This window comes from Pleurodeles waltl, chromosome 7 (genome assembly GCF_031143425.1).
Source record: "Pleurodeles waltl isolate 20211129_DDA chromosome 7, aPleWal1.hap1.20221129, whole genome shotgun sequence".
In the NCBI taxonomy this organism is placed as follows: Eukaryota; Metazoa; Chordata; class Amphibia; order Caudata; family Salamandridae; genus Pleurodeles; species Pleurodeles waltl.
The window spans coordinates 1,355,132,334-1,355,155,235 of NC_090446.1; the positions used below are offsets into that span (position 1 = coordinate 1,355,132,334).

The 22,902-nt window shown below is 42.6% G+C and overlaps 1 protein-coding gene across 2 annotated transcripts in view; it reads right to left on the reverse strand.

Moving 5' to 3' along the window:
• Positions 1-380: 380 nt before the first annotated feature.
• SOCS3 (suppressor of cytokine signaling 3) overlaps positions 381-22,902 on the reverse strand; it is a 90,362-nt gene continuing 67,840 nt past the window's right edge. For both annotated transcript variants that reach the window (XM_069200787.1, XM_069200786.1), the window contains exon 2: positions 381-4,489. In XM_069200787.1, the coding sequence (XP_069056888.1) occupies positions 3,697-4,380 (684 nt within the window). In that variant the 5' untranslated portion in view covers positions 4,381-4,489 and the 3' untranslated portion in view covers positions 381-3,696. The remainder of the gene's footprint in view (positions 4,490-22,902) is intronic.

Here is a 22,902-nt window from a genome sequence, read left to right on the forward strand (position 1 = left end):
CATATGTAAAAACTGAGGTGGGATCTCCGGAGACTGACTCCTTTGTCTCGGGGTCCCTGCTGTGGAATTGGATGTAAAAAGACAAAATGCCATCGGTCACTGCTCATTCGAAACCAACAGGCTACTTTCTTTGCCAATCTCAAATGCATATGGAGAAAAATTACACATTTGTGAAGTGCCATGGGCTGATTCTAAATGTGATAGACTATTATATAAGTAATGACTGGACGAGGTTCTCCCAAACAAGATAATGGCTGAAGTGGGCTGACTCAAATCCCTTTTCTGTGTATTTCCTATTGTGTAGGTTTGCCATGATGAAATTAGATCTGTATGTCTCAGTCTGTAGCCAGACTAAAATGAAATCATTCAAAGCATTTACTGATAATTACAATGTCTTTATTTGCACTCAGTCAGATTGCCTTGCAGGATTGTCAGTTTTTAGAGGTGGATACGCTTCTCGGTTTGTGACTTCATTTCTGTTGTGGCTGGTCTCCAGCATGGATACTTTCACAAAGTCATTTCTTGTTCAACCGACTCTCCTTTTAAGTTGCACCCTGTCCATGTTTCCAAATAATGGTTGTTTTATCCAGCTGTAGCGTGGCTACAAGTCACCTAGTCCTAGATGTGATATGATCTAGAGCTATTATAGCATGTTTGTTTTATTTGTTATTCCAAAATAAAGTTGGATTTCTAAGCTGCCTTCCAAATGAAAGGCTGGACTGGAGAATGCATTGTGCGTGGCTGTCAGAGCGCATGGTGGAGCAGAGCATTTTGACACATTCAGGTTTTGCTCAACACCACACTTGACCCTTCTATCATTTCCTACATTCGGACAGAACTCCAGTCTCAAATCTCACTCATTGGGTGTGAGACTCACACTCAGATGCGGACTCAGATGCGGGCTCATAACTGGTCACTCTGAGTGGTACTAACATTAATGCCAGCTTCTTCGAGGCTCACATTTCCTGTGATGAAATAATTGTTCTCTAGTCTAGACACTCCTAGAGCATAATATCTCTCAAACGGGACAAAATAAAGAAAACAATACGTTTTGGAAAAAGGACTATTATGAATGATTAAAACAGGACAGAGTGTGTTGTCAAGGGGGGAAATGTGGATTTGTGACACTGTTGGGTGTTTGCTACGAACATACAGGACGGATTACATATAACAGAGTTCCAAATCTGTCGATGACTCCAAAGCATTCTGCTATTCAGTACTGATTCCCATTTGTACCAAGAATCAGATACACATTGCTGATTTCTTTCTGGCTACTTTTAGCATCATCTGGAAAATCTCTGCGTGTGTGGATAGTGTCACAGCATATCCAAATCTTAAAATACTTTTCTAGGTTTAACAAATCTGTGAAAAGGTGAATAGTTGGAATTTGTAGTACCGGTGTGTTTCTTAATTATGCACCATTTTTCGTGATTTGTTTTTCTATAGAGCATCAGGAAACCACCGCATTCAACTTCATGGTGCTGAGAAAATGAATTTACTTGATAGTTACTGAAGCCCATTTCTATTTTGAGAACATCTGCTGGTCTGCTGGTGGCACTTTCATCAGCTGAGAGACAGTCAACTTCAAGCTAACTTGGTTTCCCCAACTGAAATGCCTGTCTGCTCTGAGACAATGAATAGGAAACATGACCAACCCGCAATCCATTTGATTTGGCACCATCTCTATATGCAGGGCTTCAGTGACAAAATAAAGAGCAAGGAAATGTTATAGACACATAAACAATAAAAAAAGAAGATTCCGTTAAATGGTATGGGCCACAAAAGCACAAGATGGTTTACTGGGGTTTCTTTGTTTAATTACAAGCCAACAGAAACAGAAAACCATAACAGAGTGAAGAGTAATTTGTAATAATCAGAAGGCAATGCCAAAAAGCTGCATTGTGAGCATTTTTTAGTTGGGCTTGAGTTCACTTTTTTCGATTGCATGTCCTGGAGACGGAATTTCCAGAATTTGGAAAATATGACTCCAAGCAAACTGTCTTCCATGGAGTCAATAATGTATATGGGAACAATATGTCGAGTTCTAGCCTGGGTAGAACATATCAGTGGGGCAAACTAGACAGCACATTTTAGCTTTCTGCAATGGACAGCACAGCCTCACTTCGCCTTTGGTAAGTGCAGCCTTTAAGTCAATCCTTCTCCATACCAAAAAACTCTGCAAAGCCTTTAAGACCAGGGTAGCTCTAACATAGCGAAGTAGGCTGGCTACTTAGTTAAGAACAAGTTTACAAGTCTTGGGTTTTCCTATGGTGTAATTTTTTTCAATCACTGAATTCTATGCAGTATTTTCAGATTGACCAGTACAGATCAGAGGTGTAAAATGGCTTGGAGCCCAATTTTACAAAAATTGTAATTCAGATCTAGATCCGTGAGACAGACAGAGGCTTGGCCTGATGGAAGCAATAGAGCAATACATTCTTTCTGGTGTATTTTGAGTCAGTGGACTCCTTTTGCTGCTGTTGGAAAAAGCTTCTTGGATTTTATCCTCCCCGTGATCACTTGAAAGTCCCAGTCTTCTCCTTGCCTACAAGATTATGAATTTGACCTGAATTTAAATGTGAGTACAGCAATGTAAATAAAGATTAAAAAGGACAGGTGTTTTCGAAAATTAGCCACCAATTGTCCAGAGTAAAATATCACTTCTACCACTCAGCTCTTACTAGGAAAAGGTATTCCAGATTACAAATTAAGGCAAATAGCAGAGGAATCCTTTGTTCCTCCAAGTTTCAATTCTCAAATCAAGCCACTGTTGTGATAGAGACAGTGGGCCGAATATGACCAGCAGGACATAGGCTGGGAAGCAACCCAGGGCTTTGGACCACAGAAATGTTGCACTCACCACTGGCCCTCCCACAACGACCATTAATGTAGACTCCAGGAATCGTGACCGTAAACCACATTAACCACAGGGAAGAGCCAAGCTCCTCTGAGATACTGTGCAAACAATAATCGGTGAGTTGGCTGCCCTCCCGGAGCTCTCCAGCTACTGCTCTCATGAGACCCTCCACACGCAGCTTAACCCACTGTAAACTGGCTGCCCGTCATTCACGCCCATGGAATGCTTTTTTGGACCACAGACTTCCCCAGTTCAAAGTGATAAGCTTTCTATGTGGGTTCAATACATCTCACGTTACTTCACAGAAATTCCCGTAAGGGAGTAATAATGTGCATGTGGGATGCCTTCACCAAACAGACCTGGCTCAACAAACCCCAATATTAGGAGACATATTTCCCCAGATCTTGCTGAACCAGACATTCTATACTCAGACCAACTTTCTTTTCCTGTTTCCAACAATATTTAACAGCTAAAAGCTGTAGTAAAGATATTGATATTGATCTAAAGAGCCAATCGATTGATTTTGTGGATCCTAGAAGCATGAGGCTGCTCTGTTGGCCATTTTGTCATACCTTGCTTCTCTACCTGTGTTCTGGATCGTCAGTCCATGCTGAGCCTCCTAAATCAAAATCTTTGCACCTTTGTTATTTTATTTTAGATTTATAGTGCATTAACAATGACACCTAAGCCCCTTAAATGACACCCTGACTACAGCCTCATCACATCTCAGGGAGAGGCACGATCACGATTGGCCTGTACCAGTTATCAGTTCTGGCAGTGGTCTGGAATCTTCGCTCCCTGGCAAGAAATGGAAACTTCGCTTTGCACCCAGAGTTCTTCTAGCAGGTACTTCCTTCTTTTTTACCTTCTTCCCTCCCCATTTCCTGTGGCTGGTTCTTGAAAACATTCCTAAGAACTGTAGGCACAGGCATGTCCTCTAAGTCTGCTCCTGAAGGTATGGAGCCAGAGGGAACGTTTGCCACCATTGTTCGCTTGCACAGGTACTGTAGAGAGACCACTTTGTGGATGAGGGGCTTGGTGAGTATCAAGGGGATTGGGTGGTCCTTTCCGTCGATGTAGCACATATTAGAGTCTGACTCCCCCACCGACGTCAGGTGCATATAGTGATCTACCAGTTTAACCACACAGGGAAAGGTCGGAGGTCGTTCGGCACCAGGTACAGTTTCCAGATAAAAGGCTCGTCCCTCCTGCTTGACCCTTAGATTGGTGATCCCTGCTGTTGTCCGCACGCTGAGGGTAAAGAGGTGGTGGTGGTCTGAAGAGTCTCGGATGAGGAAAACCCCTACAGGCTGGTCAGACAGGAGCTTCTTAGCCTCTGTGCCAGACAGTGTGCTCCAGTAGAATCCGCTGGCTTCCAGCTTCTGCAGGGCCATCTCCACACCACCAAAGTCTCCACAGAATGGCTTGTAGTGGTAGGACAGCTCGGGAGAGGTCATGGCCATGAAACTTGAAGGAAGGAGGTAAAGGCAGCGGTAAGAGCAACACCAGCCGAGCGTTACCATCGTTGTTGCTCAAAATGTTATGCCCAGACTGGGGCCGATCTAGCTGCAAGTCCTTGTCAAAAAAATTATCGCTCCTCAGCATTCATCAGAGTCTCACTGTTTCCAAGCTCTGTGGAAAGGGAAACACAAAAGCACACAGATTACCACCTATTTACTAGCAAATTTCAATAAACACAGAAATTACCCAGAAGATGCAGTACCAATAGCAATGAGATATATTTGGATGTGAAGGATGTTTGGCTTTTCATTTTTGCTTTGTTCGATCTATACCCATATTATATGATGGCTGTTCATGGATAAATGTAGATTTGTGACGGAGATGAATATTCATGAATTGTCATACGCGTTAGAAAGTTGTGTAAATGTATATCAGCTAAGGCTCTTGTGGGAGGAGTGTTGTAGAGTGTATGGGGTGCAAGTTAATTTTGGTTTGCTGCTGAGGTTCCTGCTCATATAACTACTTATAAGAGGCATGCGCATTTTGTAGAGTCAAAGATGCACAATGAAGGCTTTGAGAGGCACTTAAGGCTGTCTTTTCCTCCCTACACTACTTTTATTTCTATCATGGACACTCACATGATGCATGGGGATAGGATCAGGGAACACTCAGACTCCAGGGACAAGACTATAAGGTAGAAACTAAAATGTTGCTTTAGTGGTGAACCAATGAGCTGCTTTCATTCATATCCGGCATATAAACAATTCTCAAAGATGGCTCAAATATGGTTACTTGGGATGGTTACTTGGATCCCCTTGGGTAGATTCTCTGGAACAGTAATTTTGCAAATCCTCCATCTTGATTGCCCCCAAAGCTGGAATCTCTCACAAAAGAATGACATATGTAATCTTAAAGACATAACTTTTCAAATAAATGTTAAATTAATCTGCATGTGTTGTACATGTAAAGACTTTGGTCAGACTCTAATAACAGACTTTACTCTTCGTCCACCCGATCCTCCTTTATTGTTGTTCATTCCTGCTATCTTAATTATTCATTAATTGTTTATTTTATTCTTGTACACAAAATTTTATTATTTGAGGACAATCTACTGTAGCTCCCACTAATGCCCCATCAACCCACCGACAGTTATTCTTGTTACTGGCTTCCTATTTATTCTTTAGTATGTGTTCATTCCTTGTACACTGACGTGACCGGAAGATATATTTATGCACATGACAAACTCTACATAAAAGCACTACAAAAAGAAAACACATTAATACATAAATACATGCATACATAAATACATACAGTCGCGGCTGATGACTGGGCAAAGTGGCGGGTCGGGGTAGGAGGAATAAAACATTTTTTTTTTTTTATATATTTTTTTTAAAACTTACCTGAAGCTCGCCATTCTCCGATGCACCCTGCGGCCAATCATGATGCTGCTCAGAGCAGCGTTACGATTGGCTGGAGTGCCCTGGCTGGGCCCTTCAAGGCAGGCTGGGAGCCTGGGCTTGCTGTCGCCAACCTGGCAACACAGTACCGGGTGAGAGAGCCCTGTGCCCATGTGTGTTTGGTCGGCCCAAGACGGACGGCCAAACATACATTCACACTGAGAGGAGTGCCCTGTGCACGTCCCTTCTTAGCCGCCATCACCCCATGGCCCCGTCCCTTTAAAAATAAAACGATACTAAACATTGTTTATTATCGTTTTCGTTTTTAAAGGTTAATACATCCACACATACAGGCAAAAACAGAACACATATTAGGCAATCGACCAGAAGGTATGACTGCCAGTGGGGGCAATTGAGCAAAGTTAGGGGGTGCCATAGGGAGATGGAAACTGCGAGGGAACGGAAGGGGGCTACATATACTCACAACAGTTTAAGGAAAAGTGAATGACAATGCAATGTAAAGCTTCAGCTGTGCATAGAATGCAGTTGCATCACTACGTGCAAGAGCTCCGACAATCTCTGAAAATGCAGGCAGGTTTACTGCTAGCAGGACGGCGTTCCCTTACTAATTTCCTGCCATTTAGTCCAGTAGACAATTGCCTGAAGCAGTTTATTTGAGGTATGTTGGCCGACTGTGTCATCGCCTGTGTCAGATTTACTCATTTGGCCACCTGGGCATCACAATTGCTTGTTTGCTAAAGGCCATATTTCCTCACGGCTCTGCCAAATTATTGCACGCTGATCAGGAGATTACCAACTGCCTGATCCGTACAACGTACCAAAACAAGGTCATAGTGCACAGTTACTGTCAAAATTAAGTGCCACTTGTCGACTTCATAATCTCATGTTTTAGTGACACAGGAGTTGTTGAATCAGGCACATTCTGTGTTAATTCTGGGCCGAAACATTTAAAGAAAGTGAACAGAAGTGATTTATCAGCAGCAACCCATCTGCCAGTCCTCAACCAGGTGGAACAGCAAGCGTTTTAGAAGAGTTCGGATGAGCAGGTTTAAATCCCTCCATATCCCAAAACACCTGAAAAATCCAACTGAGGAGATGTCTTAATCTTTCTAATCTACCATTAGAGGAATGGGATTTTTACTCACAGAGAAAAAAGAAAAACCTTGCATCCGTATTTCTAAGACACAAAACAAGCCTGCCTCCATATGAATTGGGATTTGTAAATATTTCAGGTTTTCGTACACTAATCCTGCCTTCAGTACCCCACTGCTTATAGTTTTTAGGTGTGGCGTTAGTTGAGACCTATTGATTTTGGCACAGTTATAACCTATTCATTATTTAGGCTTTCAGACATCCCACTTCCTCCATTGGTTTGTTGTTGCATGCTCACATTTTTCTTCCACCCACTATAGCATATGTCAACAGGTCAACCTACTTTAACCATTCGCCCACCTCTCTGTGAGCGACGACGTTCGTAACACAAAAATGTTCACTTTAGTGTTGTAACTACTGTGGCAATGTGAGATTTTTGGCACCCAAAAAAATATGTGTTTTGCTTTTTATCAATGTTAATTTTTTAATATTGACAAAGATTCATCACTTTTTTAACAGTAACAGTGGCAGAACACAAAAACACTGTATGTGACAGAAAGGCAGACCTCCTAACTTTGTTCGTATTTTATCTATTTCATGAAAAGAATGTGAGATCAGCTGGTCTCTGTAAATTTTGGCGATTTTTTTTCTTTTTGGATACATACCCATTTAAATTGTGTTACAAATAGACCACTGTGTTTATGATTTAACAGTCTGATCACAGATGAGCAATAAAAACAATTATAACAGTAAATGTTGAGAGCTCCACGGAAGACCATGAAGGGGCTCAGGGCCACAAATGCCTGGTATAGATCTTCTGTTTGTCTTTCTGTCTCTCTATTTTTATAGAATTTAGTCCTCAGTTGGTGGAATGTTTTAATAAAACATACAAAATGGAATGGGAGGAATGCTCGCAATCTGTCTACTGGAAATCGCTCGGGGTAGCATCCCAACCTATCATTCTTTTGCTCACCGTATCACCTCAGTTTGGACCCTGCATATGCAAATTAGTCTTGACTCTGCTCCTCATGTGAACTGTCCAGCCTAATCCATCAAGCCAGGTTCTCCCTGACCTGGAAGACAAGTAACCTAGGACCGGTTTTGCCCTAGTTTTGGATTTATCAGCCAGGTACACTTGGTTCCAGTGGCACATTGAGCACGGGACCCACGACTGGCACACTCAAAATTGATAGGTTGGGATGCTACCCCGAGCGATTGGCAGTAGTTAGACAGATTGCAAGAATTCTTCCCATCACCTTTTGTGTGTTTCATGCACCTCCCTAAGTGGCTTTGTTCTTTTCAGTTTTTTCTTTTGACTATGTGTGTTTTGTTCTCCAGTGCTGCTGAATTTCCGTTCTGTATGGATAGACTCCATGGCATCTTGACACACCAATTCATGTGCTGGTTGCAGACCCAGGCCGGCGATATTTCAGGGCAAACCTAAGCAGTTGTCTTAGGTGCCATGGGAGCAGCATGCCAGATTATCACGAGGAGTCTCAAAGAAGGTCTCACAGCCACGAAAATCAAGATAGAACATTTTCCCTTATTTCCGGGTTTTACAACTCCCCCACTAGCACTGCTAGGGGGTACAAGTAAGGTATTGCTACGGACTACCTTTCACTAACACAAATTTATCAACCATAGTCACACAAAATATCATGTTTCACCCCTTTAGGGTTAGGCTTTGTACCACAACCACCATAACTTTACATACTTAAAGCTTTACAAATATGTAATTATAGACACTATTACAAAACCAGTTTCAGCAAAGTCAATACGTTTTTAAAAAACAATCTATTGCCAATGTTTTTTTTTTTACTTGCTGTCTTCAAGCATTTTGAAGCACATGCTTCCATGGCCGCACCCTTGTAGAAACAAGCACTGTTGCACAGCAGCTGAGATGCTGTGCAACACTGCTTAAAATAAAAGCGAGTGCTTTGACACGTAGAGCATTGTCCGTGTCATGGCGCTTTTTTTGCTTTGAAATAAAATAAAAAGGAAAAGGGAAGGAAAGGAAAGAAGTGAGTGCGGGATGGTAAGAGGGATGGAGGGGAGAAGCGAGGGAGGAAGACAATGCCTGAATCACACACCGTGAGAGGCAACTCGTGGAACTGGGTAGCTCTGGGTACGAAATGGGCACCATTAAAAGGAAAATTAAGAGTAAACAAGCATTTACAATGCAACGGGTCTCGTGTTTGCTCATGTTAGAGCTCATCGCGTTGTAAACTCCTAACCGGACTTTTCACCTATCTGGCAAAAGTGCATTTATGTACATAACCCGAAAAAGTGAAATTAACTATGTAAAGCGCTCGACTTCTGCCAAGCGAGATCGCGCTCGTAAATTAAAGAAAAAGAAGTCCACGAGCCCGATGGAAAACAGCGAACCTCGCATGTTTTCTGTACTTGGTCGCTGCGCTCGAGGAGGGCTAGCCACCGGAAAAAGAATGAGTTATGCCTGCCTTCGACTAATGAAAGCAAGCAGATTTTATTAGGCAAGCCCACGAACCAATAAAAAACACTGACGTGAAGTTGACAGGGCTCCGAGCCCTTTTCTAAATACAAAAGAGTCTCGCTGCAATACGCATGCGCGAGCGCATGCAACGCAGTCTCGACCCTAAAAAGGTTTGAGGAGGACCTGCACTCTGTATTCTTCCCGTTTTCTTTCATTCAAAAATAGTGCTTGCTGTCTTGGGTGTCACCGGAGCTTTGTTTCAGAGACATGACCTGCAACCCCCTTTAAATACTGAACCTTTCACTAGGAAATCCTGGCACGCCCAACTACTCCTGTGTGCTCAGGGGAAAGGGGCTGCTGTGCGAGGCACCCAGCAATGACTGCGCTGTGAATTAAAACGCTGGGCTCTGAGCTCATTTACAAACCACTTTGTGCATGCGAGTTAAGGTGTGACTGGGCAACCTGCATGCATGGCATGCATTACCTTTTAAGTGGCGCTGGCAATGCCTGCTAATGTATAGACACACTGTACACAATAATATAAGACTTCTGCTTTGGAAGGGTGTTTATCATTATCATTCCGTGGCTTGTACATATTTCCCTCAGTCCTAGATTGTGATGAAGCAGGAGGGGGTGGGAGGGAGAGGGACGAGCACTGAAACGTAAGTAAAATATAAGCCTGCAGTAAAAAATGGGTTAAACTGTGGGCAGGGCAATTGTAAACAAAAGTTGAGTGGTTTAAAGAGAAGGGGGAGCGTTGAATGTAAAATATGAAGAGAGGTGGGGAGAGGGTCAGGCTCTCTGGTGAGTATTTCATTCCAAAATTAAAAAAGAGTACCTCTGCAGGCATGTGGACATTGGACACTGGAAGCAGTACTTGGTTCAGGCTCCACAGCAGGACAACAGAGGTGAGGAGAACGATCTGACCAGCAGAGTGACATGAAAGCCTTAATTGGAGCCGTCCAATGGTAAGTTAAGTTAGGAGGAAGCTACGCGGGAACCAGTCAATGGAAGGTTAAGTGATGTAGCAGCCATGTGGAAGCCAGTGGTTGATAAATATAGGTATGTAAGGTGTGGGTTCTGAGCCCCTTTTACGATTTTTTTTTAATGAACATAAGGCTTCACAAGCACAGCACACAAGCGTGAGCTGTGCTTGTGAAACCTTATAAATAATAGTACTAATGCTAAAAATAATTTAACACAGGAAGCAAAGGGAAACAGAGGCAAAGTCATGGGGAAAGAGTAAGGAAGTGCACTCCTATGGAATGTTGAATAAAAAACAAAACAAGCATTGTCAAAGCTGGTAGGTTGAGCCTTGTCAAGCTGATGACCTTTTTTATTTTTACAAGTACGTGTCACACAAAGAAAAATAAACAAAATAAAACATGCCGCCTCCCAAGTCTGTCTATCATATGCTTGCAATAAAATTGTAAATAGAAACAAGTCACTGATATGGCTGTTTTACTAGTGATGTTTTTTTAAACAGCAAGCCTTTGAGCTGTGCAATGCATTTTATATTATTATTATTTGTGATGAAGACAATATAGCACCACCTGACCAAGATGTTTCAAATCTCAGGCAGATACAATGTTATAAAGTCATTTAAAGGCAATATAATTACAACTTTAAAACATATAAAATTTAATATAAATATACAATTAAAAAAAGCAAACTTAGACCTATCTTTGACACTGAAGAGAAAGTCACTATTTTAGGCAGATGTGAACAATGCAACAGACTTCGTGCAGGTACTCAAAGTGTAATGTAATGTAATTCATACTTGTAGAGTGCACTAATACCCACCAAGAACACCATCAGCTGCACCACCTGCACCGACGTATCATCCTCCAACATGGAACACTTTTCATTCAAGCTCCACGTCATCGCCAACTTCACCATAAGCAGTACTCTCATCTACAGAACGTGGAGAGAGTGCACCAACTTTACCAAAACCATCACAGACTTTGTCACACCACTCATCTTAGATGGTAGCAATTATATCATACGCAGAGACATGAACATCCATCTGGAAGACCACGTTGATCCCAACTCAAAAGCACTTGTTGAAGTCCCTGATAGCTTGGGCCTCACCCAACAAGTAAGGGACCTACTCATGTCGCTGGACACCTCTCGGACCTTACTTTCACCACTTTCAACAACATCAGAGTCGACAAGCTGACATCAGTCTCCTGGACAGACCATAACCTCAACAAGTTCACCATCTTCATGTCGGTACAGTGCACATGCACCACCACCAGACCGATGAAACTGGAACTGCATCACCGACAAGGACTGGAACAACACTCTCAATACCCACTGACCAGAACACAGCAGCAGCCTCCCCAAAGCAATCGTGAATTTCAACAACTGGATCAACTCCTGTGCCAACTCCCTGGCCCTCCCTTAAACAGAACAATACAATAAGATCTAGACCCCAGGCCAGTGGGCACACAGGGGAGCAAACTGATGAAATGCCACTTCAAACAACTAGAGCACAACTGGAGAATAAGCCATGGCAATACAGAAAGTAGCACTTTCAAATCCACCTTGAGATGCTACCACCAAATGATCTGGATCACCAAACGTGCCACTCTGGTGGACTGCATCGAGGCCAGCACCAACAGAGACAAAGAGACAACTGGATCAACCCCTCTTAGGACCTTTACAACAATCTATCTCAGTTCTTAAGCAACAAAATCACCACCATTTACTTCAGTCCACAAACAGACCCAATAGATTTTGCGAAACACCTCTCAATCTTATGAGGGAGTCTATGCTAACCACATGGCCTGTCAACTACCCGGAAGAAAACAACCGCCACCATGAAGTCCATCCACTCAGGGACACCACTGGACCCATGCTCACACTACATCTTCTCCAGAAGCCTGCAACCCATCGGTGTCATGCTCATACCTATTCTGAATGCCTCCAACCTTTCAGCAACGTTCCCAGATGCTTGGGAACATGCAGCAGTCCTCTTATTGCTGAAGAAACCCTCTGCAGACCATTCAACACTTGCCAACTACAGACCTATCTCCCTGCTACCATCGCCGGCCATGGTCTTAGAGAAAATCATCAACAGATCCCTCATGGAATACCTCAATGCCCACAAGCTCCTTGACACCACTGAGTTTGGTTTTAGAACCAACGACTGCCTCCATGGGTGAAATCTGCATGAATCTGGACAGAGGAGACATGGAGGTTCACATCCTCCTGGGACTCTCTGCAGCATTTGACACATTCTTCCACCTTCCAACCCATCCTCATCCACTTCCTTCATTACATCATAATCCAAGGACACGCACTCCAATGGATCTGCTCCTTCCTGACTGGAAGGACCGAGTCAGTCAGCCTGGCATCATCTTCCTTGGATGCCTGCAACCTCATTTGTGAAGTCCAGCAAGGATCCTCCCTGAGCTCAACCCTCTTCAATGCATACATGATCCCTCTAGCTACCATCATCCACTCTCACAACATCTACGTCCTCTCCTACACTGATGACGTGCATCTCATTCTCTCTCACACAGGCAAGATTCCCAGTACCTGGATCAATTTCAATGCCTGCATAACTGAAATCGTCCACTGGATGCGGACCAACTGTCTAAAGCTGAACACTGACAAAAACCGAAATAGTCATCTTTAAGAAGAGTACTTCACTGTGGGACTTCACCTGGTAGCCAATAGAGCTAGAACGAACACCGATGCTCACTATCTATGCCATCAAATGACTTCTAATCAGCACCTGGGAAACTGTTATGCATGCCCTGAATCACTCTCTCTCAGCAGCCAGAATCATTTTTGATGTCCCATGCCGTACTCGCATAACACCACACCTGATGGTGCTTCACTGGATCCCCATACACTAACAAGCACACTTCAGACTCCTCACCCACACTGGCACTACACAACAATGATCCAACATACCTCAAAATCAAATCTGCTCTCACAAGCCTTACGGAAACCCCCGCTCATCCAGACACCTACTTGCACACATCCCACGGATAAGGAAAACCAGATCTGGTGGTCGAGCCTTCTCCTACATCGCTCCTAAAGTGTAGTACCACCTGCCACTAGACATAAAAGCCTCCTCCTCACCTCTTAAATTCTGCAAGAAAATGAATACCTGGCTTTTGGAGTAGTCCTACTTGGCCCTAAGCTTGGCCAGGCTAAAACCTGCTCAGAGCCAGGATATCCTCCTAGAACATAACATAACACAACTCAACAACACAGAGCACAAAAACACATAACAGAACATATAACACAAAACATATCACAACGCATAACACAACACACAAAGCTGATTCCACTATTTGGGACTAAGAATCGCGAAGAACTGACCTCCTGATCTTTGGGTTAACAAAAGCCTGGAGTTAGGTGACCTACGATTCCTAGAAGGGCCCAAGGGAAAGAAGATTTTGCAGGCTGCAGGGTCCAGTCCCAAAAAAGGCACTATGTACAAAGTTAGGGAGTATTAAACATAACCTCCCAAAATTCAGCTCCATTTCTTACAAGCTCAAGGCATTACATTGGCTGCCTATTGATAAGAGGGTTAAGTAAAACCCTTGCTGCAGCATTTTGAACAAGTTGAAGTTTCCCTGATCTGAGACAATGGTAGACCAGGATACAGGGAGATGGAATAATCCAATCTAAATGTAATAAGTGCATGAACTACAATATTTGTCATTTGGGGAACCCGGTCACTTTCCTAATTATTTTCATCAGCCTGAAGTGAAATGGCATGACCAGTTTTGGTTGGTTTGATTTTTAACACCTAAATTCCTGGCCTACACGAAAGGAATGGGATGTGGACGAAGCTCTATGTGACACCACTTTTCCGACCACAAAGTGGAATTTTTTCTAAAGACCAGAAGTATGGTCTTTCCAGAGTTCAATTTAAGGCAGTTGTTACTCATCTGAACCACTACTGTCAGACGACTTTGCTTGAATCTATCTTAGATAGAGGCATTCTCGTTGGTCAGATATAGCATGATTTGTGTTTCTTCGGTATAGGACAGAGCTTCAAGTGAAGGGAACCAAGAGGGAAAGTAGGAGGACTGAATGTCTCATGCCCCATTCCATAGTGGAGTGAAGCAAAATGCAAGGGACAATTGAGAAGACCAATGGATTAAGCCCACAGAACAAAACACTCTCCATATATATTATGTGGGAAGCAGCCTGAACAATGACGCGGGAACAACGAGGTGAGTTGTCCATGAAAGTGGAACAACGTTTTCCTGAACAATTACCTTGTTTTCCTCTGCCTTAACCACACATGTCTGAACAACGAACATGCATGATTAAGGCAGAGGAAAACAGACTCAGGATCGGAGAGGACGCGGTCAGGTAAGTGGGGCTGGGGTAGAGTTGGGGGTAGTTTTAGGAGCAGGGGTGGAGGTAATTTTAGTTTCTAGGGGTGGGGTGTTCGGGTAGTTTTAGGGGTGGGGAGTCAGGGTACTTTTAGATTTTGGGGTGACGCGGGCAGGGGGTTGGGTAGTTTTAGTGGCAGGGTGGGGTCGTGTCGGGGTACTTTTAGGTTTTAGGGGTGGGGGTAGAGGTAGTTTAGGTTTTAGGAGTGGGATTGTTTAGGGGAGGAGGCGTTTTAGGAGCAGCGGTGGAGGGTTGGGGTAGTTTTAGGTTTCAGGCGCGGGGTGCGGTGTCTTGGTACTTTTAGTTTTTAGGGGAAGGGGTGGGGGGCCGGGGTAGGTTTAGGGGCGGGGTGGGGGAGTTGCAGTAGTTTAGGATTTAGTGGTGGGGGGTCGAGGTAGTTATAGGTTTTAGGGGCAGAGATGGGGGGGTCGTGGTAGTTTTAGGGGTGGGGGTGTCGCATGCTGAAACAATGCATGCCATTCCACGCATGCCTTTACCTGGAATGCCTTTACAATGAAAAATCATTGTTAAGGCAGTTGCAGTAAAGACATTAGTGGTAACAAAGCAGTAGTTGTTCCGACCATGTTGTTCAAGCATGCGTGGTTCCAGCATTCACTGTTCCGACATATATTCATATTATGTATGATTTTTAAAAAAAAGAATAGCATGGTGAGACATCTACAGCCGTCTCAAGGGCCAGACCCTAAAAAAAAGAATCCATTCAAATCAACAGTGGATGAATGCTGTTCACCCAATCAGAACACCATGAGACAAAAATGCACTTCGGCAGGACAAAGACCAGATTGGGGAGGGAAGTCACTGAACCAAAAGCAAACACTTAAGACAGAAAGCATAGCATCCAATCATGAGGAAGGGGCCGACACAAAGCCCACTCTAAGTATAATTTGCATGCAAACAAGAGGTATCTAACCAAGACCTTACAATGGAAGTCATTGGTTATATGAGGTGATAATTGGAATCCTCCTACCGACCATTGTTCGATTGCGAGAACAAAATGAATGCAGAGCAGCATTCTGATTTATAGGAGTCACATTCTTGGTTTCAGCAATGAACCTTGAAGGCTTCACTGCAGAAATTACTGACAACACTAAATCTCTGGATTTCTACACAGACACCAACATCCACTTGAGAACTCACACTCCACGCAAGACAGATGCATTTCCAAAACACACTTTGTATTGCCGAAGAAACATAGTGGTTTGCTTGATCGAAGGAATTCAGAAGTATGTCAGGATCACACCAATATTCAGAGAACTTCACTAGCTCTGTCCACTCACCCGCATCCCATTTGAGAGCTCCTTTATCATTACAAGCTGATCAATCCACGCATTCCACCGTATATGGCAACAGAGATTAAAATTTCCAGGAGATCTTGCAAATCCTACAGCAGTAGCACAACAATGGTTAAGATTACAAAGCGTGGGAGAGAAAAGATCACACATCAGGCCTCTAGGCACCACATATAAAGCCATCTGCTTCAGTCTAGATTCAGAAGGCTCCATCAGTTCTTCACTTCAAAGGAAACTGAATATCATCTATTTAAACAAAATAGTGCCGCTCTATGACTACCTCCTTCATGAGCAATCCCCTTCCCTTGCGCAGTGGGGGGGGGCTCTGTTAGTGTCAATAGCTGTCCTTTCTTTCTCCATTCATGCTCTCTACCCAGATTAACCTCTACTCACCATCCCCACACTTGGTATATCCCTCTAGTTCCCTTCCTTTACCAACCACCTTTATTTGGTGGGCCCTGATTCTACTGTACAATTGTTCTCTGGTATCTTGGACAGTGCTCTGCTGATTTGTAGCTAGGTTTGTGCACTATATATTCACATCGATCTGTACTTAACAGCGCTAACTTGAGGATAAACAAAGGTATTTTTCAGCAGAGCTCAAGATTTTCATGCAGTTCGAGCTGGCAATGAGGATGACTCTTTGGAAATGGAGAGGTGAAGTTCTCACATTGACTACAGGGATGAACCCTGACTTATACCTGTTAAAGCAAGCTTCGCAAGTCCATAAATGTCTAGAAGATCATGAACTCAACAGCGACAGGCAAACAAATCCAAAACCAAACTTGGTCTTTGAAAGACTGATGGATTAAATGCAACAATCTACCCTGACTATAACAGCCTTCAGCAACAACTATGTTGAAACACAGTGTCACCTCTTAGATTAAATAAGAGCCCATCAGCAGTGCATTGTGGGCATTATGGATTCTTCACTGAGGGATTTCAGTGTTTTTAAAGATTTGAACCATGGAGCTACCTTAACACATCTAATAAGAAACTTTATTTGTCTGTAGTATTCTTTAGGCACATAGTGTGCCCATGTGAACTGGATATAGGGACTCCCACCAGCCCCAATTCCCTGGGGACATGATATGTGTCTGTGACTAGTATGTTCTAAACACTGGGAGTGGCCAAGACCCATTCCTGCCTTCACTAAGGTCTTCTGAGATGCTGTTAAACGTATACATTGGGCAATAACAGGACAATGTAATGTCTGGCCTCAAGCACCCTCCCCCATCGCCTTCAGAGTCCACGGGATCCAGCCTTCATTTATACTCAGTAGGCACTGGGTTTGGTTGAAGCTCACATTGGGCATTGCCCTTGTTTGTCCCCAGTGGGCCCGAGAGCGTAGCCTGCTCCCCTGTCCCTGGTCTCCAGATCCCATTAACCCATTAAGCACAACATTTGGCCATGTCAGCAGGCTGTGGGTTTAAAGCGTGGCCAAAGGTGACACACCTAAACCCATTCACTGTCCCTGAAAAGTAGGGAATGGTATTTACTGTTACCCAGCAGTTTCTGGGGTGTGTCTTTGCATCCACTTGCCCTGTGTTCCGCGCTTTCCGGGCATTGCCTCCATTCATCAATTTTGGAAACGGTACTTTCCATGAATTCTCTATGGGAATTTCAAGGGAAAATGTCATTTATGTGCCCCCTCTGTCTAAACTTTCCTCTTTGATGAATCAGCCCACAACTTTTCAAGCTTCAACTTAGATGGACATATTTGTTATTGCAATGTGTCATACAGGGCCAAAGTTATAAAAAGTCCAAACATGTTTCCACTTTGGCTGCACTCTGTCCAAATACCTACTGTTAGAGCAGGCAGAACAATAGGGTGTGAGAACACCTTTAGCATGGTGGTGTAAGGAAGAGGAATTGCCTAGTTCATGAAGCTAAGTTAAGAAAATGTTGTGAATAGTTTAAGGACCGTGGGATGGACTTACACCAATCTAATACCTAATTTCACCAAGATCGAACTTCTTGCCTATATCTGGTTAAAGTCTGCCAGCAGGTTCAAACGTAAATTGAATGGAAATTTGAGAGACAAAGCATTTTAAATTCTCCTGTCCTTGACTAATCCACACAAAACGTCTCATGATCATTCCTATGTTCGTTTACACATTTTGCCAAAACTTCAAACTGATTCATAAAACATGGCCAAAGGTATAGATAATCAAAAAGTTTTTGTATGGTCTACTTGTTCCAACTATAACTAGAGTACCTATCAGCAACTCATAGATATACAGTCAATGTGAGGCATCCTCATAGCACAGACAGAATGATACACACTGCAGTCTTATTTCAGAGAAGAAGGGAAATGCAAAGACATTTATAAAAAGGCCACATACAACCAAATTCAACCTTTCCTAATATAGTGTCTTGCATTATTTAGAACAGAACCTTTTGCGCTCCCCGAGGACACTGCATCAGTGTGTGACATAATCACTAGAATACAATGTATGAAAGAGTGCTTCAGAATCTTGGAGTTTAAAATCTTTTGCAGAAGAAAAAATACATGTGATTTACAGGTCCGTGTGTGGCCTAGTCATTCAATGGGTACCTGGCTGGGGAAGACGCTACAACTGGAGTCAAGAAAGGGGATAAGTAACCCAAAAAAGAAAGTGCTCTCCTGGTCTTGGTCCAAGCAAACTGACTGTGCACGCCATGTGTGCCTTTGGCGAAGTGCTGAGTTTATGTTTGGCATTTGTGGAGTCAAAGCACAAATTCAGTCAGTATGAAGAATGTGAAAGGAAAGAGCTTCACGGGAAATCTATGCATTGTTGTTCAAGAAACTATGACCAAAGTCCAACAAAAATGGTACTGTGCTGCCACGTAAAATAAAGTTTTACAATATAGGGAGCAAAAACGCTGAAGGCAGATTCAACCATGCTTACAAAGTGCACTTAAAGACAATCATGATTTGCTATATATCATTACAAATAATAGCGCTAGCTGACAGAACAAGTAAAAAACAAGCATACTGCTATTACTCTTAACTGAATCTTGGTAAGAGGAGCATTATTACCTCAGCACCGGGCGGGGAGACACAAGAAGAAGCACTGGGGTTGTGCTTACAGAGCTGTCCAGTACTTGAAGCGGCACACTATCAAAGCTCCCAGATGGAGGCTCAAAACAACTCCAAAGGTCGCCATGAGTGACGAGCCTCCGATAGAGACCAAGAAGAAGGTCAGAACTCCAAGGGCTGTCCTGGATGACCCACAGGCTGAAACATCCTTGGGCGTCAGTGATGATGCAGATTCCCAGAGACAGTTAACAGCGTTTAACAGAGCTCCACCCTCATTGTCTGCTACTCCCATGAACAGTTACCATACTGCCATCTTCCTAAAAAATTGCCAATTGATAGACTGCCTGGATAGAGACATTTGAAGATTTCATAGATACACTGTTAACAGAAGAGACTGATAATAGGAAGATTATCAAATATCTCAAAATCTTGCTGTGATCGTGTGAAAGAAGTCATAAATAAAATGCCAAGAACTGACGAAGAAGTGACATACCATCAGATTACGAATTAGTTGAATTTTACATTTAATCCAGAATCAAATGTTGATTACGAACTATATGTTTTCAGGCAAGAACGTCAAAGAGTTAGCGAAACGATGGATGAATTTGTGAAAAGACTTCACACACTCACTAAACACTGTAAGTTCAATAAATGTAATGATGAAGAAGCAATGAGACTTAGAGTGATTGATGGATGTTTGTTCGATCCATTCAGATGACAAATGTTGAGAAAAACTGGAGCGAGTGTTGATACCTGCCAGAAATTAGGAACGTGCTGAGATACAAGATGCCGACATGGAGGCTGGAGGTGCCGAGAGAGAGTCGGTCATGAGTATGAAAAGTAATTCAAAACAAAGGACTGAAGGACAGAAAGTGATGTCTACACACAAAAGAAGTTATGTTTCAGATGTGGATTTGCATTTCCACATGAACCAAAGTGTGAGGAAAAGGATATGGAAAAGAGAACCATTTTGTGCAGAGCGAAGGAAAAAGTAAGTGTGTCATGGAGCAAAATAAAAATGGCCGCCAGAACATTCTAGACACAAAGTTTGACAGATGCCTATAAGGCCCAGTGGCAACACCAGTTAAGGCAAATACACAATAAACAAAGTTGATCGTCATCTATATCATCGTCAAACAGTTCTTCAGTCTCAATGATAAGTGAAAGTGAAGAAAGTGATTGTGCCATGCCAATGTTTACCTCAGAAAAAGGTGTATATGTCAGAATTGTTGCCTGTAAAGTTGTCACGTCAAAATAACAAAATCATACAAGCACTGTCCAAAGCTTACACTGAAAATAAATGGATGTTCAATACTTTTCATTATCAATAGTGGTGCTTCGATAAATATAATGCCTGAAGAAAAGTACAATTAATTTTCTCTGTTACCGCAGCTCACACCATCAAAGACCAAAGTATACACTTGGGCTGCATCGACACCCATGAAGAGTAAAGATTTATTTGCAGCAACAGTGAAAACATCAGAAAAAAAAGTACAAGCACCGATCCATGTCCTTCAAGGTACAGCAGCAAGTACCTGCTTGCTGAGTTTCTACATGGCTGTTGACATGGGACAGATTTCAGTGAATCACAATATGAATGCTCATCACAAACTAGTAAGTCAATTCCCCTATTTCTTTCATGGTTTAGGAAAGCTTAAGACTTTGAAAGCAAAACTGCATATTAATGACGATCTCCGTCCTGTTGCTCAGAGACTTTGACGAGTTGATTTTCATTTACAAGAAGCTGTTGGAAAAGAAATTGAATATTACTTAAGCATGACATTATTGAATGTATTACTGGTCCAACACCCTGGGTTTCTCTAATAGTAGTAGTGCCTAAAAAGGACCATGAAGGAGCTGTGCACATATATGTTGACATGCGCCAGGCCAACAAAGCGATTGATCAAGAGTTACATCCAGGGTCACACACTGCTGACATGATCACGCAATTGAATGGTGCCCAAATCTCTCTCAACTTGATTTGAGTAAAGGTTATCATCAGTTAAAACTAGACGAAAGCTGCCGATATATTACTTCTTTTGCTAAACATGGTGGTTTGTTTAGATACAAGAGACTTAGTTTTGGCGTGTCATTGGCTGCAGAACTTTTCCAATACGTCATGCGACGCATCATACAACCTGTTGTGAATGCATTTAACTACATCGATTAAATACTGTTTTTTGGGGATATACAGAAGGAGCGTGGTAGAGTCCTCTCACAAGTATGTCAGTTACTCAAGGATGCAGGTTTGACTTTAAACGCAGACAAGTGTGAGTCCTGTCAAAGGTCAAGCTTTGGCAAATGCTGCCGCTCCACAAGACGTTTCAGTGGCACGTTCTTTTCTTTGAGTGGCCATCTACTGTTTACGATACATAAAGGACTTTGCCACTGTCAGTGCTCCATTATGAGAGTTAATCAAGAAAATGCGTGTTTAAATAGTCACAAGAATGTAAAAAGCGTTTCAAGAGAATCAAGCATGTCATAGAAAGTGTTATAGAAATGACATACTTCAATCCAGAGCTCAATACCAAGATTGTAGTTGACGCTAGCCCCGTTTGGGTTAGGCGATATTCTTGCACAGCAAAGTAGCACCCCAAATGCAAGATTACATATTGGGGCCTATGCTAGAAGAAGCTTATCTCATACAGAATGTGCTTACTCAGAACCTGAAAAGGAATGTCTGGCTGTAGTATGGGCTTGTGAATATTTCCAAGTATTCCTGTACAGAAAGCCTTTTATACTGGTGACTGATCATAATGCTTTGCTGACAATCTTCAGCAATCCAAAAGCCAAGATGCCTCCCTGAGTTGAACTATGAGGACTATGATTGCATGAGTATGATTATATAACTGTGCATAGACCAGGAAAGGATAAAAGTCCTGCTAATTACTTTGGCTATCCAAAAGCCAAGATGCCTCCTTGAATTGAATGATGGGGACTACAATTGCAAGAGTTTGGCTACATAATTGTGCATTGACCAGGAAAGGACCAAATTCCTGCTGACTAAACTTTGAGAGTGCCTTTTCAAGATCATTGTACTCCATCCAACATCAAGTCTACATCAATTTCATTGTCAAGTCAAGCACACCAGCTGCTGTATCGTTAACCCAAATTGTCACTGCTTTGAGACATGAAAGTGACCTGCTCAACTTAAAGGACATAATTACACATCAGTCCTGGAACAAACATGTTCGACCTCTCAGTAATGATGGTAAATATCAAAAGTACAAGAAAGTCAAAGATGAATTGTCCATAATGCAGGAAGGAGTTAATCTACAAGGATCCTGATTCCGGGGAGTCTACAACAGAAGGTGATAGAAGTGTCTCATGGAGGACATTATGGTATTGTTGCAACAAAGAGAGCTCTCCGAGTTTGGTTTCCATACCTAGATGACAGAATTGAAAAGGAACTCAAGGCCTGTCAACCAAGGTTACTCAACAACATGTCATAACTCACTAAACATGCCTGGGAGAGGATAGACATTAATTTATTTGGTACACTTGACAATGGACATCATTTAATGGTGATAATAAATAGATATTTACATTTTCCTTTGGTTGAAGATCTTTAATCCATGACACATGAGCAAGTTACTGAAATACTTTATGGCGTATTTGCAACATGGGTTTTGCCAGCCATTGTGAAGTCTGACAGTGATCCACCCTTCAATAGCAAAGAGTTTAAAGAATTTCTGGAGCATATTAACATAAAGCATCAAAAGATTACACTTGTATGGCCACAGGCCTATGGGTTTGTTGAGCATTTTATGAGTGCGCTAAAGAAAGCAGAGTAGCATGCCACTCTTGAGAAGTCTAAAAGCATTGCTGAACTCTACTTTACGAGCTTATCATTCAACATCCCACTTGACCACAGGTGAAAATCCTGTGACTTTGATGTTCGGGAGAGCAATGGCAACCAAGAT